The 18,465-nt window shown below is 38.2% G+C and overlaps 1 protein-coding gene across 3 annotated transcripts in view; it reads left to right on the plus strand.

The window, feature by feature from the left end:
- SMAD4 (SMAD family member 4) overlaps positions 1-18,465 on the plus strand; it is a 64,463-nt gene that overhangs the window by 34,067 nt on the left and 11,931 nt on the right. For all 3 annotated transcript variants that reach the window (XR_008628494.1, XM_055126072.1, XM_055126073.1), the window contains exons 6-10: positions 306-425; positions 522-638; positions 2,045-2,095; positions 10,537-10,720; positions 11,660-11,828. Coding sequence is in view for 2 of the 3 variants with exons in the window: in XM_055126072.1 (XP_054982047.1) it covers positions 306-425; positions 522-638; positions 2,045-2,095; positions 10,537-10,720; positions 11,660-11,828 (641 nt within the window). In the remaining variant the exon portion in view is untranslated. The remainder of the gene's footprint in view (positions 1-305; positions 426-521; positions 639-2,044; positions 2,096-10,536; positions 10,721-11,659; positions 11,829-18,465) is intronic.

Raw genomic sequence — 18,465 nt, forward strand, 5'->3', positions numbered from 1 at the left:
TTGGACATCCAGTGGGTTTCGTTTGCATTTGAACACTGTAGAAAAAATGGGCAATTAAAAAGAGCTTGTCATTCGATACTTGAAATGGAATAGACGTGAACTTCCAGTTAAGGTTTTCCTTTATGAATGACTTTGTTGTTTATTTATTATTTTTTAATCTTTAATAGGCCTTGAGTAAGTCTGACTTTTTGTTCTTTTTTTTAATTAGTTGTAATTATCAGATGAAACTCATTCTTCATTTGCTGTGTAAAACCATAGAATTGCATCTATAAATGTGCCATATTAATGCCGTCTTGTTCCTCTAGGTCAGCCTGCCAGTCTGTTGGCAGGCAGCCATAGTGAAGGGCTGTTGCAGATAGCTTCAGGGCCTCAGCCGGGACAGCAGCAGAATGGATTTACTGGCCAGCCAGCTACTTACCATCATAGTATGTACTTGCTTTTTCAAATCTTTACTGTAGTTGAGAAAAAAAGTAGGCAGGCTTTATAAAAACAAATTAATCCATGTGGGCCTTAATTTTTAGACAGCACTACTACCTGGACTGGAAGTAGGACTGCACCATACACACCTAATTTGCCTCACCACCAAAACGGCCATCTTCAGCACCACCCGCCTATGCCGCCCCATCCCGGACATTACTGTAAGCTCTTGTTTTCGTTGTAAGAGCCTTTTCTTTTTGAGAAGTTTATTTTCTTTCTATTTTTTAAAAGCTTTTTTTCTTTTAAACCTTTTATTCATTTCACAGTTTCATTTTATTTAATGATTAGTGCTTTTCAGTATTTTTTTGTAAAGAATATTATTTTTCATAATCATACTTTTGTTTTAGAGGATTGTTGTTTACTACTAAATACATTTATTTCTCTGTCCCTAATGTTTCATTAACACCACATAAATTTCCATTCATTTGTTTGTTTGCTTTGTATATGTTTGTAGATCTCATGTGTGTCTATATTCACCCTATGTGGATTGAAACCCACTGAGTGTCAGGATTTCAAAGTTTCGCTCACTACAGTGGATTAGCATTCCATAACACTCAGATGTCGAATCTGTCAGTACTCTTTGTAGGCTCTGTTAGGAGGGAAACCTACATAGTTTCAGGCATTGGAATAGAAACATTGTTTCTTTGACTTACTAAAATACTGTAAGTCTTAAAAATACTGTAAGTCTTATAAATACTTAATTCCTTTCCTCCACTCTCAGAATCATCTTAAATCAAATTTAGAAAAAAAGGAAAAATATAAATAATTAAAATTGCCCAAAATCTTATGAGATATATAAGCACTTCACGTTGTAATATTTTTCCTTCCAGTCATTTAAGTGGATATATATATAAATTCCAGGGAAAATTATACTGCATATATTGTGTCCTGATTCTTTCAATTATGCTACTATTTTTTTCATGTCTTAAAAGGTATAGTTTTTACTGGCTGCCTGGGCCAGTGTAGAACCCTTAACTGTCTTTGAGGCTTTTGCCAAGTTATTTAATCTTTCTAAGCCTTAAGGGTAGTAAAAGTAGTATCCATCTCAAGAAATGTAAGAAGTAAATATAATAATTCATGTGAGGTGTTTAGCACAGTGTTTTAACACATAATCTCTCGTGTTAGGTATTTCTTATTATGTAAATATCCTTAATTTAATAAACCATAAGTACTTGTTTTTAGAATGGGTCTAACAATTTTAATTACTGTATGTTGCATTATAAATTATACTGTATGATCTGTTACATGAATAATTCATTTATAATTTGCATTAAATTATGTGTGTATAACTTATAAACTGCTTAACAGCACTTGGCACATAGCACTGAAATGGTGGCTATTAAACATCTACAAAAGTAACTCAGTAATATTTGTTTATTATAATTATAAAGTAATCTTAGTTTTTAAATTCTTAGACATTACATAAGTGTAGAGTTGTATACCTTTAGAGTTGTTCTAACCTACTCTAAAGGTTTGAGAGTTAAATTTTTTGGTGAGGTTTATTAAAAGTTTTAGCATCGGAAAACTTTTAATAAATAAAAATGGGGTTTTATTATCTTTTCTTCAGGGCCAGTTCACAATGAGCTTGCATTCCAGCCTCCCATTTCCAATCATCCTGGTAAGTGTATTCAAAATTGATTCCCTGTTTTTATATTTTCTTTATGGTAATTAATTGTATAATGTGCAGATGTACACATGCACACACAAAGGTTTTAATATAAAAGTAACTTTTCAAATAAGTGTACTCATCATGACATTAGTTCATCAGTAGTTTATATTATAACCAGTATAGTCACATAGAAGTTGATTCTTTTTTTTTTCCTAAAGTCAAAAACAGAAACTGTGTTTCAGCTAAAGTATAAAGTACCAAAATGCTGGTTTCACCATTGGACACAAAAACGTACAACAGAAAAAAACTAGCTTTCAAAATAAAATAGACTTAGAGCTAAAATTTTAAAAGCCAAGAAAAAAAAAATCTCAAGTAGATGGTTGCAAGAAAAAGAATTCATTGTCTCTGTCTTAGAAGATGGATTCCTGGGGGCTTGGAGTGATCGTGGTAGTGATAGTTGCACACAGCTGACCCAGGTTCAATTCCTGGCACTCTGTATGGTCCCCAGAACCTCAGGAGTTCCTTTGAACAAGGCTGAGCCAGGTTTTGTAAGCCTTGATCACTGCTGAGTGTGACCCAAACACAAAACAAAACAAACAAAAAAATAGATTTAGGAAGCACTGCTTGAAGGGATTTAGAAATGATTTGATTAAATTTTGTGGGAAAAGAGTAGCTAAGTAGATTTCTTTAGTTCAGAGTTTGAATATAATTTTTTTTTGTTTTTGTTTTTGGGTCACACCCGGCGATGCACAGGGGTTACTCCTGGCTCTTCACTCAGGAATTACCCCTGGCGGTGCTCTGGGGACCATATGGGATTCTGGGATTAGAACCCGGGTCGGCCGCGTGCAAGGCAAATGCCCTACCCGCTGTGCTATCACTCCAGCCCCTGAATATAATTTTTAAACTATAGAAGTAATGAAGCAGGAAAGTCTGGGACTGGATATGTAATTCAGGCAAGGTGCATGCCTTGCATGCAGAAGACTTGAGTTTGAGCCCAAGCAGCACAAAAAGTTTGGAAATGAAATATATGGTGTGGTGCTGGGAACCAAACCCACTGTACTATCTCCTGGCCTGTAATTGTTATTTTAAAGGGTAACTTACCGGTCCAGAGATCTACATAATGTTCTTAAGCAGTTTTCTATTGTTTATTTGTGCTAGGATCAGTGTTCTACCTTTCAGCAACATTGCAGCTGGATTTATGGCTTGGGTGGAGCACGTGCCCAATGGGTTCAAAGCACCGTTGATCCCTGTCTTTGTATGCCCCAGTATTGCTGGGAGTGGTGGTGGTGGGGGGGTAGACCCTCAGCCTCACTGCTGGGTATGGCCCTATTAAAAATATCAAAGAAAAAGTCTTATGATTATAGCTTATCGTATTTCATCATCATCATCATCCTGTTGATCGTCGAATTTCTCGAACGGTCTCAGTAATGTCTCCATTCATCTTATCCTTAAGATTTTAGAAGCCTCTCCCTACTCGTCCTTCCCAATGATGCCGCATTGGAGGCTCTTTCAGGGTCACGGGAATGAGACCCATTATTGTTACTGGTTTCGGCATATGAATATGCCATGGGGAGCTTGCTAGGCTCTCCCATGCAGGCAGGAAACTCTCTATAGTTTGCCAGGTTCTCCAAGAGGGAGAACTAGGCTATAAGATGCCTCTTCGCCCAGATTTCCCATTTTCCAGTAGCTAGGCGGTCACACCCAGGTACTGCCCCCTGGTACCCTGTAATCCCATCAATGGCCAATATCCAGAGACTTAAAAGCAAGCTCCTGGAAGAGAGCCACTCAGAGAGGCTCTGGCCTGCACGCCTGGCTGTCTTCCTCAGGGCCTCTCGGAGGGGATGGGCTCCAGCTTCGCTTCCCTCCCTGCCCCGAGCAGAGCTCCTGCGGCCAGAGACCTCTGGAGCCTTAGCCACAGCCATGCGCAAGGTGCCTCTCCACACGTACGGACGAGCCTCATGCATGAAGGTACCGACAGAGGAACCCAGGTGCGTGGGTCCCGGGGCTGAGACCTCCAAGCCTGCTCAGATCGGGACTGGGCCTCTTCCGCCCAGATTTCCCATTTCCACTAGTTAGGCGGTCACACCCAGACTCAGGGGAGATCCTCTGGTATGCTGGTGATCGAACCTGGGTCTGCTGCATGCAAGGCAGACACCCCATCCATTGTACTATCACTCTGACCCCTCAGAGATCATTTTTGGTGGTCATGTTTTTTGTTCAGTGGTATCTGTCATCAGATTCAGGACCTCACGCATGCAAGCAAGTGGTGAGGCAAACCTTTCTACTCCATGCGTTTTGTCTCAGCAAGAAACTTCTTTCCTCTCCTTCAAGAGATACCCACTATCCTGCATGTTATGTTTTTGGTCAGTACTCAGGAATTATTCATGGCTCAGTGCTCAAGCGTGTCCCCGGCTGTGCATGGGGGACAATGTGTGGTGCCTGGAACCAGGGTCAGTGGGAGAAAGGAAAGTGCCTTAACCTCTTATGTACTGTCTCTTTCGACCATACCCTCTTTTGTTTTGTTTTGAGGCTGCACCCAGCTATGCCCATTGGTAACTCCTGGCTCTGCACTCAGGAATTACTCCTGGCAGTGCTCTGGGGACCATCAGGGATGCGGGGTGCGGGGTAGGGGGGAACCCGATCACCCACGTGCAAGATAAGCATCCTACCTGCTGTACTCTCTCTCCACCTCCCCAATATCCTGCTTTTTACTGATTTTTTTCCTCTTTGAAATTGATGAATGCTTCTTTACACAATCTCCTCTAGTAGTTTTTGGTTTTGAAATGATACGAAGTCATTGTACCAGGCTTTTAATATGTGAATATATTGTGATAGGAGGGAAGAGCTAGAATCTAGAGAATGAGAATTTTTCTTGCTTTCAGGAAGCAAGCATCATTGACAGTCAGTAGTGCTTCCTGGCAACTTGAGGATCTCTTTTCATCGGCTTTGTGGTGTGTTGGAGGTGGCGTGCTCAAGGCTCTGAAGAGAGACCCAGACTGAACGGACTGGGGACGTTGGGCTGGGACTGGTATCATTTAAAGGGGCATCCAGACTCACTTTTTTTTTTTCCAAATCCAGAGATTGAATTCAAGTTTCCATACATTCAAGGCATATGCTCTACTACTGAGCCAAATCCCTGAGCTGTCTGAATCCCTGAATCCCTCTTGAATTCAACCATTGCTCTGGCGCTCTTGATAATTTCGGTTCATTCTTCTCAAGGTAGAACTGATTTCAGGGTCCAACAGCTCCTGTTGGTTAGGGAGTAGTATTAACTAGTTATCAGGCTATCATCAATAGCACCCTGTATCCTGTCTTTGTGTAGAACAGAAAGTGGTTTTTCTTTTTTGAGAGAGGTTTGAAATTGGGAGACAGATTCACACACATTAAAAGCCTGATACAGTGACTTCATCACTGTATCACTGTCATCCCGTTGTTCATCGATTTGCTCAAGCGGATGCCAGTAGTCCCTGTCGTGTGCTAGTGTAGCCCGATGGTGTATTGGGGGCTCTTTCAGGGTCAGAGGAATGAGGACTATCATTGTTACTGTTTTTGGCATATCAAGTAAGCCATGGGTAGCTTGCCAGGCTCTGCCGTGCAGGCAGGATACTCTTGGTAGCTTGCAGGGTTCTTTGAGAGGGATGGAGGTTTTGGGGGCAGCCTCTAATCGCCTTTACAGGTGTTCCTAGTCAGGTATATATCTGTTTCCTTCTATGATTTGACTTCATATAATTTCAAAAACAGAAACTACTAGAGGAGATTGTGTAAGGAAGCATTCATCAATTTCAGGAGAGGTTTGGGCGATACCTGGCCGTGCTTAGGGCTTACTCCCTGACTCTGCACTCAGTGCTGGCAGAATTTAGGGGACTGTATATTGTGCTGGGGATCGCATGCAAGGCAAGCACTTTCCCCGTCGTTCTAATGCTGCAGCCCTGAACAAAGTGATTTAGTGGTGAGGATGATTCTAGGAAGGTCTCAGTCCAAATGATAGCAGGACAGATTAGTCCCTTGAATGCAGTTAGCTGGTTGGAACCAGATGACTATAAGTACTGATGTCCCTTAGAGGACCCACAGTTTCAGTTTTTCTCTGAAACTGTTACAAGAATGTTCTAACTGGCCTCCCTGTTTATAAAGAGATATGAGTGACTTCCTCTTCACTATTATTTCTTTACCACTACTTGGTAAATTTTTTTTCAAAATTTTGAGTTTAGTTTTTACTTCTCTGCAGAAGAATTTGCTTTGGTTCCCCCTACTCATTGCTTAGATATACTGTAAAGTGCAGATTCCGTAGCTAGCAGTCTCTGACCACTAGCCCAGGCATTCTAGCAAACTTATCTTTGTATGCTATATAGTTTTCTTTTTGTGTACACTGTTCTTAGCGTAATCTGTCTAGTACTCTACTATTTGTGTACAACAAAGTAGTCCTAAGACATAGGAGGTTGAAATAATAAGTGTCTACAGGTCAGGGATTAGTGAGTAGCTTATTTGGTTTGCTGTGGCTCAAAATCTCCTGAGGATATAGTCAGGTTGTTGGCTCGGATTGCCATCATCTGGTGGCTTTCTGAGACTGGCGGACTCACTTTCACAGTGGAAAGTCTACAGAGCTGAACAGTGAGAGATAGTGTCCGCACACTCCAGTTTTTGTCTACATGAAATCTCTGTTGAGCTTCTTGATTTCCTTCACCTGACATCTGCCTTTCCCCAGAGTGAATGATCAGAAGAAACAATACGGTCTTTGAAACTAGCCTTACAGGTCATGTCATCATTTTTATAAGGTCCTGTTCAGTGGCGAGAAGACTACACAAGACTGTGATTATTAGGAGGCAGGAATCATTAGAGGCCATCTTGATGCTCATGCATAGTGTAGCTCATTACTCTTGTAAGTGTCGCATACTATGTATATGTGTGTATGCTCACCGAGTAGTACTTGGTGCTTACTCCTGGCTCTGTGCTCAGGCATCATTCCTGGTGGGACCAGGGATCAAACCCATTTTGGCTGTATGCAGTACTATTTGGCTACCTGCTATATTATTTCTTTTGCCCTGGCATACTCTTTAAAGATTCAGCACAGATATACCACTGTTGGGAAGTCTTTTCCAATAGATTGTATACTTTATGTTTGGACTTTCTAATTTGCCATTAAATTAGTTATTTAAACGTCAGCTGTAGTTTTTTCATGAATAGATGAATAGAAAAGTTATGAAAGTGAACATTTTTCAGTATTATATGGTTAACGTAGCCCCTAATACTGATAACAGGGTTTACTGAGCTATTGTTGCAAGTTCAGCCTTCTGTGTTAATGTTTTTATTAGTCGAGATTAGTTGGCTTCTATGTTACATCACATCCAATCGGATGTACTACTATTGGGATGTCAGTATTGTCGAGTTTGAAGATGTTGCTCCAGAAAATCCAGAATATTTAATTGGGCAGAATTTAACTGGGTGTGACTGCTGGGAATTCTGGAAGTACAGGGAGGTGGGGGAAGGTCACCCATCCTGACTCTGAGAAGACCTATAGTTTTCAACCAAAAAATCTGTGTACCTGAAATTTTTTTGTCAGATTAGGTTCTCCATGGAGCTCAGTCCTATGGTGGTAAAGTCTGGCTGGAGGCCTGGTGGCGGCTTGGGGATGTGGGTTCAGCTTCTGGGACTTCGATAGGTGGGAGCTGGTCCACCCCCTTTACTTGATGATTTCTCTGCTTTGATAACTAAGTTGAGCAATTTTTGTTGAAAAGATTAATCATTTATTTTTCATGGCTGTAATTCTGTTTTAAAATTTTATTTAAATTGAGGTGCATTCATCAAGTTAAGTAGTGATATATACATATATTTTTTATACTCAGGATTTGTTTAGCAATGTTGATTCAGTGCATTATTTGTAACTGATTTGGACTGTTTGTTTAAAGATTTCTTCCACACATTTTGTTTTTGTTACTGTTGCCAAGACCTTGAGTAATTGATATCTCAAATAGACTTTCTGGTGTTGACTTCAGTCAGTATCTGCTAGTTACATTTTCTGAAGCTTTTTGTCTATAATATAATGTGATGTCAATAATTGTTAAAACTAACTTCATAAATATTTCAGAATTGACTTTTTAGGAAGGTGCTTTAGTATATCACTGATTTCATGTTCTAATCATGATCAAATATATTTAAAAGAATGTATTTATGATTTGGTTTGGTCTGCATGGCAAGACATTTGAATGTGGGGCTGGAGCGATAGCACAGCGGGTAGGGCATTGGCCTTGCATGCGGCCGACCTGGGTTCGATTCCCAGCATCCCATATAGTTCCCTGAGCACAGCCAGGAGTGATTCCTGAGTGCAGAGCCAGGAGTAACCCCTGTACATTGCCAGGTGTGACCCAAAAAGCAAAAAAAAAAGCAAAAAAAAGACACTTGAATGTTCTTGAACAAACATGAACAGTCTTCATGTATGTTTTGTTCTCTGTAAAGTTCTTTTTGGTAACTTAGACTTTGCAAGATTTTATTTTATTTCATTTTGATGCTTGGGATAGAGCCCAAGGCCTCATATGTACAAAATCTGTGATGGACCATTGAATTACATTCCCTGACTAGACTTCACAGGATTGGGGGATGCTGGGGGCTGTGGTCTCCCAAGTGAGACTGAGGAGGCCCAAGCTTCCACCGACCATTCTTGGTCTTTTAGGTCTGTGGATCAGTGCAGCGTCCCTGGAATGAAATGCTCTTAGGGCACTGTGACGCTGGGGATTACCTTGGCCACCCTGGCAGTGCTTGGGGCCTCCAAGGGTGCTAGGAATCAGGAGATTGGGTACATACCTGACATATGCCCACTCTACTGCTATACCATTTCTTAGTCCTGGAAGCTTTAAAAAATATAAAACATTTTAAGCATTAGTCATATTTCTTAAATTCTGGGAGGGGGGTATTTGAAAAGATGTATTCAAATTGTTGAAATTTTATTGCTTCAATTCTAGAAGAGTCAGGTTTCACAAATTGCACATGGGATGCAAGTAAATAATTGATTTTTTCAGTGGAAAAGCCTACCATTTTTTCATTCTCTAATCAATGGTTCTAGCCCTTTTTTCCCTTCAGGTCCCATTCGTATCCAGACCTAAGCTTTTGCTTTTCATTTTGAATGTTCTGTTTGTACTTTGCACATAGATAAGTCTTCTATTCTAACATTTCAGACACATTCGTTGTATACCTACCATCCAGTCTGAAGAAGTCTTCACAATCATTTTTCTGTCCCACCCTTTGTTTTATTTTCTTCACAGTGTTTATCATTACTTGAAGTGTCATGTGCTTTTATTTATATAATTGTGTATCTCAGGAGAATAGAGATATTATCTACTATTGAGTATGCAGTGTCTGGAAGATTTTTAAATATTCTTTAAGTATCTCTTAAATTATTTTGGAAGGAAATCCAAATAATTTTCATGTATGTATACTGTAAATAATTATTTTAAAATGAAATTTAGAATTAAATTTCTTTAATTTACTTAATCTGCTCCATTATTTGCAGATTAAATTAGGTAATGCATCTTCTCTCACCTGCTATTTATAAAAATATTGTTATTCATATTGTACACTGAATACACACTCAGGATTACAATTATAGTAGTTAATATGAATTAACTAAAAACAGCTGACTTTTACCCAAATGAACTATATTATTTTTTCTCACTGAGCTTGGTGGGCTTCTGCACAACTTTACCATCAGATGTGCTGTGCTCCTATTGGGCTGTCCATACTGTGAAATTTGGAGATATCGCACAGTGCAGCCATGATGCAGCCACACGCTCCAGGAGCTCTGGAGCTGAGCCATTTACATGGTGGAGGGTGTTGAGTGTGGGGCGGCTGGGCTTCTCCGGGAAGGAGGGGTGTCTGCCTGCCTTCATTCTGAGTTTTCAGCCCAGAGAGCCATCCACCTGGCATGGTTTGGCAGCTTGGCAGCTTGATGGAATTAATATTTAAGAAAATACTATTACAAAATCAAATGAAGCATGCTTTAAAAAATTCCTTATAGATTCTGATTACTTTGTCCTTTAAATTCTCAGTTGACTGGGACCTATGAGGTAACAACCAAATTCCAGATATTAAAAATGATTTTAGAGCTTCAAAAACTCTTCTAAGTGATAGGTACTGAGCTAAAAATTAAAGAGAGATGCCTGCCTTTTAATGCAGTCTTATTATAATCAAATTCTTTTGGCTGCTTTTAAGATAATTCTTCCTTTTCACAGTTTTTTAGGAAAAGCATTTTTTGGGGGTTCAGAGGTGTTTTGGACCATGCCCCATGCGAGGGGTAGACCATGCAGTGCCAGGGATGGAACCTAGGCCTCCTGTATGGGAAGCATGTGCTTAGCCCCTTGAGTGCTCTCTCTGGCCAAGTAAACCTTTTTTTTTTAATGATGTGAAAAAGCCTTACAACTTTTTCAGCTGGATGAATGTTCGCTCCCTTTTATCTCCTGTAGCTCCTGAATATTGGTGTTCCATTGCTTACTTTGAAATGGATGTTCAGGTAGGAGAGACATTTAAGGTTCCTTCAAGCTGCCCTATTGTTACTGTTGATGGATACGTGGACCCTTCTGGAGGAGATCGATTTTGCTTGGGTCAACTCTCCAATGTCCACAGGACAGAAGCCATTGAGAGAGCAAGGTATTGACTATATAGTTTGATAGTTATTTTAAAAACTGAACATATCACGTTGAATGTAGTATTTTACTGCAAATTTTTAAAGTTTTATTATACAGTAATAAATCATCTTAATAATTCAGAAGTGTTCTATTTTAATTGTAGATATTATTTAAAATAACATTACAGAGATAAATATAATCTTTTTTAAAACTGGACTTTCTGAAATTTGAGTTAAAACTAGATATATTGGATTCTAGTATGAAAATTTTCTCTTTTTGGTCATATATCTAAAACTTGTTGGAAGGAAAAAGAAAATAAAGGCAAGTTTTCTAAAAGTTGTAATGTTGAAAAACTGATAAAAGGGAAATGCTTAAATATTGATAATCTTTTCTTATGTAATCCTTAAAACGTTAATTTAAAAAGTTTGTATAATGAGTTTTGAGTGCATTAGATGAAATATTACAGAAAAACATAGGTTCATCCTGGAGGTGTTTGAGGGCCCTCCAGGAATAGACCTGACAGTACTGAGGGGCCCATTTGGTGCCAGAAGTTCAACTAGTGTCCTTGTATGTGCAAGGCATGGACTCCTGGCTTCTGAGCCATCTCCCTGGGCCCTGTATTACTTGCTTTATAAGCCAGCGCAGTTTAATAGAATTTTCTGTGATGAAGGAGGTGGTCAGCTACTACACAGTGTCTGCTACAGTAGAAGCTAGCTTTGAGCATTTAAAGTATGGGCGATGTAATGAAACTTTAATTTTAATAAATTAAATAGTGAATTTAAATGTAGCTATTAATGGTTATTAATTTGGATAGTGTAACTACAAAGGAAAATTACGTTTTTATAATGATAAGATATGTATTGCTATCTAGGTGTAATACTGGGTATACTATGTAATTTAGATTAAAATTTATTTTGAAATACTTAACAAAAATAAAACAATTTTATTTTTTCTTTCAAAGGTTGCACATAGGCAAAGGTGTGCAGTTGGAATGTAAAGGTGAAGGTGATGTTTGGGTCAGGTGCCTTAGCGACCACGCAGTCTTTGTACAGAGTTACTACTTAGACAGAGAAGCCGGGCGTGCACCTGGAGATGCGGTTCATAAGATCTACCCAAGTGCATATATAAAGGTTAGTTGCAATTTTACTTGAATATATTAGATTTAGAAAGCCTTTTTTTTCAGGTGTGAGTTAGAAGTAGAGAATTAGAAAAATTTCTTACCAGGCAATCAAATATGTTTGCCTATGGCAGTTATTGTCAAGATCTGGTTTTGTGGTTGCATTTAAGCCCTTTTTTTTTTTTTTTTAGCAAATTTGTAAATTGTTTTTGAGTAACAGTGTTCCTGAGCATACTGAGTGACACCTCCAAACTTGTATTATTTTGATATAAAATACTTTAAAATTTTAAGAATTTATCTCAACCAATCTTCGGGAATTCTAAAATTAATATTTTTCAAATTAAGGATCTTGAGAAATGTCAGATGTAAAATCCATTGATAGCAGATACTGTAAAGGTTATTTTGTGCTTTATGTACTGTATTATTTTGCAAATTAAACCTGAGGTATTTTTCATTAATTACTTCATAATCAACCTATCTTAATTAAATTTATTCTTAAACTTTTAGGAGATCTGTATTTATGTGGCCTAAATACATTTTTTTTTGGTGTGCCAGAGGGCCACACCGGCCACACTCAATCACATCAGATATATCCTGATTCTGTGCTCAAGGATCAGTGTGATGGGCTCAGAGGACCGTACTGGGTGCCAGAGATTGAATCCCGGTCAGCCACAGGCAAGGCAAATGCCCTACCCACTGTACTGCCACTCTGGCCCCCTACGTATGTTTTTAATTTTATTTTTTAATATTCTTCCCAGTGTTAACTATTATAAATTAGGGCATTAATTGTACGTAGTATTTATTTCCAGGAAATTGCTTAATACATACAGACAGTATAAATTGTGCCTATCAAAATGGAATTGCATGATTGTATCAGCATTAAATCCAGTATCTCTTTGTTAGTCTCTTTAGTTCAGTTAAAGAATATAGAAAATTTCCTAACCTGCTTTCCTTTGTTGTGGGTTTTCCTCTGTGGTGCTTGAAGGCAGCGTGGTCCTGGAGATTGAACCCAGGGCTCTGTGCGTGCCAGGCATGTGTTCTAGCAATTACCCCAGCCCAAGGTGGAAACAAATTTAATGAGACTTCCAGGTAGTAAGTATAGAGAAAATAAAAAACTTCTCTTACCTTTTACTTAGTTTTGACAGTTTCGAACATTTTTCCAGTCATTAGAGATAGGTTTCTCCATTTGCTATCCTTTCCCCCTAGAGTAATCTAAAGTCAGTTCTAAACATACTCATTTACTCAGAATATTTTACTAAGAATCACTTTGATCCAAACTTCTAGAAAACTGTAATCACTATGCTGTGTATCACATTTCCCAGAATTCATAGGAATTTTCTGTTAAAAACTTCATGATAAATAGATTATTCATGGTGTAGAAAAGCTGGTTATTAATATATAGAAAATGATATCATTTTTGTTAACGGCATAATATCATGAACACTTACATATGTTTATATGTACCCACAAACATAGAATGTTTTATTAGGAATTGCTTTGGGATGTGAAGCATGTTTATTTGTATTCTTATTTTTCATTTTTTCTACAAGAGATTTTAGTTATGCTTTGCTACAATTTTTTAAGTCTATTGGATTTCCTCGTGTGCTTTGTAATCTGAATTGTTGCATATTTCTATTGAGAGAATAAATTTATTTCATTTTATTTTTCCTCCTTGTTATTGCTTCTCCCTATAGGGCATCTTGTTTTAGTCTGGCATCCTGGGATCCACATCTCAGAACCAATTCTTATATTTAGGAGGTAGAGGAATTTTGTCTCTTGAGGAAATTGATTTTCAACCCCCAGGTATGCTCAGGGCCTAATTCCTGTTGCATAGGTTTCTCTGATGATTACCTTTGCTGAGGGCAATAATTTAAATCCTAAGTGTACTTCTGAATTGTATGTCAAGGGATATTATAGCATTGTTATGTCCAGTTGTAGCCCTGAGAGAAACCCACTGTTTCTCTTTCCAAGTTACTCAAAGGAGTGGAATTCTATCCTCTGCTGCTGCTTTTGGTCTTAGTACTCCTTAGACTTCTCTTAGTTCCTGTTCTCCATGATGGATCTTACTTATCCATCACCATTTAATGGATACTTGAACTGTTTCCATGTTTTGATTATTAGGAATAATGATGCTATTGAACATGAATGTATAAGTTTTTAGGGCAATGTAAACTTTCATTTACTTGGTTATATACTTTGGAGTTGAATTTCTGGATCAAAAGACTAACTCGATGTTAAGGTTTTTGAGGTACTGTCAGACTTTTTCAAAGGGATTTTGCCATTTTACTTTTTCCTCATGCATGTGAGGATTATCATTTCTTTATCAATGATTGTTATCATATCTTTGTTATTTTAAGCCATGTTTGTGCATGTAAGCATAGATGTGATTTTGATTTGCATTTATCTAATAGTCTGAGCATTCTTACATGGGTTTGTTGGTCATTTGCATATCTTCTTAGGATACATGTCTTTTCAGATCCTTTGCCCATTTTTAATTTGGTTTTGTCTTTTTAAAGTACTCTTTGGAAGTACTTTTGTTTTACAATCATAAGGTTTTAATTTTTAGTATAGTCCTAGTCTTGGGTTGTTTGTGCTTTGTGAGGGATATTAAAAAATCCATTGCCTATAGTAAGGTTATGAAGATTTACTCTTATGTTTTCTTCTAAGGATTTTATAGTTTAAATACTTTAATTTGAACTCTAATCCATTTTGGGTTTTTCTGTATGGGTATACAGAAAAGGATCCAATTTCATTTTCCTACATATATATTCAGTCTTCTGCTTGTTGAAAAATGATGCCCTTCTTGGAGCAGAGAGATAGATAAGGTACTTGCCTTATTGAGCAAACCCTGGTTTGATTCTGGCACGTCTTAGTCTACCAGGCATCCCTCGGTGTAGCACGGGGGGTCCCCTAGCAAACCTGGGGTGGCCCAGGTAATCCCTGGCATTTGCAGGTCTTGAACAGCAAAGCATTCTTGGGCCCTTGGGTTGAACTGCCAACTCAGATGACCAAGAATCTCCAGGAGAGGCCTGTGGACCTCCTGAGCAACATTTTGGAGACCCTCACTCCCTCAGCCCCTCCCGCCAAAATCCCTATAAAGATTAGATTTACCTTAAAATTAAGTACTGTCTCTAGAACTATCCCTTTAGAAGCAAAATCTTTACTGTAGCCTTGCAGTGCTTTGAAATTGTGAAGTAAAAGCTCTCTAACTTTATTCTCTGCCTATTCCTGGGGCCGGTACTTACAAGCGAATTTTATGATTGGTTTGGAGGACAGCTAATTTTAATAGTTGTCTAACATTTGTGATTGGAACAAAGAAAAGAATATACTGATCATTCATTTTGATTTGAAGTCTGTGTAATTATGTAATTTGAAGGACAGAGGACTACTATGTTTTATTTGTGAAAGTACCAGATTTAGGGTAGTGTGTTTAAAATGTGTAATCTTATTGAACTTATTTCTTGCATTATCAGGTTAATGCAAGTAGCATTTCTGTTTTGGTGTAGACTGCCTGTGAAAAACTTTACCCAAGGTCTCAGATAAGTCATCTCTTAAGAAACCGTGAACATGAGTAGATTTTTATTAACAATCTCAAGCCTTTGCCTTGAATAGTAATAGCAATGTTTGAATGTGATGAAAAATAGCATCCTATCATGTCATAGTAGCTGTGTGTAAGGTTTTATTTGGGGGGTGGGGAGTTCCCATGCAATACTCAGGGAGCTGGGACGTACTCCTGGGTACACTTGGTCAACTGCACCGTGGCGCTGATAGGGTGGAGTGCTGAGGGTTTGGGTATTTTGGGACTCTGCAGTGCCAGGTGGCTTTCAGGGCTCTCCCTGGGATTGGACCTGGGTTGTATGCCCTGTGTCTCCTTGACCTCTAAATGGTCAGATTTTGAAAATATGTGGGTGGGCTGGAATGCTCCGGATAATAGTGGAGGAAAGCGATACTCGGGTGGAAGGTACAGTGTTTGGACCGTTGTATGCTCGAGAAACCCTGTCGTAAACAGTATTGTAAATCAGAGTGCCTCAAAAATATTTCAAAGACGTCATTACAGGTTACCAAATATAGTATTTTTCTTCTTCAGATAAACCTTCTTATATCCTAAATGTAGCTGTTGGCAATTTTTTGTTTTGTTAATTCCTTATGTGCTGTTTTGGTCGTAAAATTTGGTCTCACCAGTGAGAGAACTGTATTCAGGTAACATGAAGAATGCAGCTAGGAGTGCTCGCACTGAGGAGTGAAAGCTCTTTCTCCCACCCCCATTAAAACAAGGGAAACAGGTTTGGAGAACTGTCCTTCAGCTTTTTAAACCAAAAAGCTGAAATTTAATTATGCTTTTGTTTTTATTCTAATATACTTTCTTTTCCCCATTATGTCATGTGAGATGAAAATTCATCTTATGTTCATGAGAATATGATGAATTTGGAATGGCATTTTACAGGTTTCAGGTGAATTCTTTATAAGAGGTATTGTTCTTTGGCTTTCAAAAGTAAGATCTATTTTATTTTATGTTTCTTAGCCCTAGCACTCAGTCTTTGTAACAGCTATATTGAGATGCTAAGACATGACTCACAAACTATGTGATCCATGCACCTGAAGTATATTGAGGGAGCTGGGAGATTGTACAGTGGCTCTGGCACGTGCCTTTCACGCAGCTGGCCACTGTTTGCTCTCTGGCATCCCATTACATCCCCATGCCCCACCAAAGGTTCTGTTCGGAGAACAGAACCGGGAATAAGCCCTGAGAATTGCTAGGTGTGACTCAGAAAAACAAAAGAAAGTATGCAGTTCGGAAATTCACAGGACATGCATAGGTTGTACAGTCATCACAATTTTATAAAACTCCTTTATTTTAATCACTCAATAAAGAGATCTGTGTCCTTCAGCTACCATTCCACTAAACTTCCAGCCCTAGACAACTTCTATTTTCTTGCTCTATATTTGCCTATTGGGTGAATTTTGTGTAGTGTCATATAAAGTGGTTTTCAGTGATTTCCTGCACTCAGTGTAATGTTTTCAAACTTCACTGTAGCATTTTTCTGCACTTCATCCCTTTTTATGGGTAATAATATTCCAATACCACATTTTCTTTATTCATTTATTATTTGGTAAACACATGGGTTTCCATTTGGGGACTATATTATGAGTAATACTGCTGTGAACATTCACACATATGCCACCTTCACTTCTATTGCATATCTGGAAATGGAATTACTGGGTCATAAAGTGTAACATTGTGTGTAACTTTTGAGACTGCCGAATTATTTCCAAAGTGGCTGTGCCATTCTGCATTTCTCTTAGCATGTGATGGTTTCAAATTTTTCTACATCATCATTAGTACATCTTGACTCCACAGTTTTAACCATCCTACTTATTTAACCATCCAAATAAGGTGTAGTTTATTTGGTGGTTTTGATTTGCAGTTAGATTATGATAATCATAAGTGATTTTTCTCACCCTCCCCTCCAAGATCTTTTGTAAGGAACCTGCTGGGAGGATGTTTGTTATTTTAATGACTCATAGGTAAAGGCAGGGGATGGGCTATTGTTGAGAGCATTTTTTAACTTTGCCTAGAGTAAAGTAATATGTAATAAGATTATATGTCCATATGTAATCTTTATAATCACATATGATAAGTTTGTATGCTGGTTAATGATAGCTTTTGAAAAAAACAACAACAGCTCCTTTAGAGTGGTTGTATAGACCTAAATGTAAAGCATAAAACTATAAAAGTGTGAGATGACATAACAGAAAATGTATGGCTCTTTAACTCTTTAGACAATATCCCAAGGTCATATGCCATGATCAACCCGACTTCATTAAAATTAAAAATGTTTCTGCAAAAGATTGAAGAAAGCAAATAAAAGTAACAAATTAGGGAAAAATAACTGCAAAAGACTTATTTGATATGACTATTATCTAAAAATTTAGAAAACTTAAAAAAATCAGTAATAAGAAAACAACTTTATTAAAGATGGTCAAAAAAAATTTAACAGATATCTCTGCAAAGAAGTGTAGGTGTTTAGCAGGTAAATATATGGAAAAAGTGTTCAACAGTTGATGTGACTATGAAGTTACAAATTAAAACAACAAAGAGATACCACCACATACCTGGTAGGATAACTGAAATTCAAAACAGTAGCAACACTAAATACTGGTGAGGACGTGAACAACAAGAATTTGGATCCATTGCTGATGGGTGTACAAAATGGCTGCAGCTGCTTTGAAAGATCTGGCAGTTTCTTACATGGGAAACAAGAACAAAGAAACAAAACTAGTGGTTGGTAATATGGAATCTAGCAGTCATGCTTCCAAATGAATTAATAACTTAAGACCGGCAGAAGTCTGCTTGTGAATGTTTATAGTAGCTTTATTGATAATTGCTAAATGTTGGAAGGAACCCATATGTTCTTCAGAAGGTATGAATGGGTAAGCTGTGATTTGTCCACACAATGGAATATAATTGCACCAATTTATATAAATGAACAGTTGAGGCAAGAGTATAATCATTGGGGCACTTGCCCTGCACACAGCCAACCTAGGTTCAACCTCTGGCACCCCCATATGGGCCCCTGAGTCCACCAGGTGTGATCCCTGAGTGCAGTCAGGAGTAAGCCCTGAGCACCAGCAGGTATAGCCCACAAACA

This window comes from Sorex araneus, chromosome 2 (assembly GCF_027595985.1).
Source record: "Sorex araneus isolate mSorAra2 chromosome 2, mSorAra2.pri, whole genome shotgun sequence".
Classification (NCBI taxonomy): domain Eukaryota; kingdom Metazoa; phylum Chordata; class Mammalia; order Eulipotyphla; family Soricidae; genus Sorex; species Sorex araneus.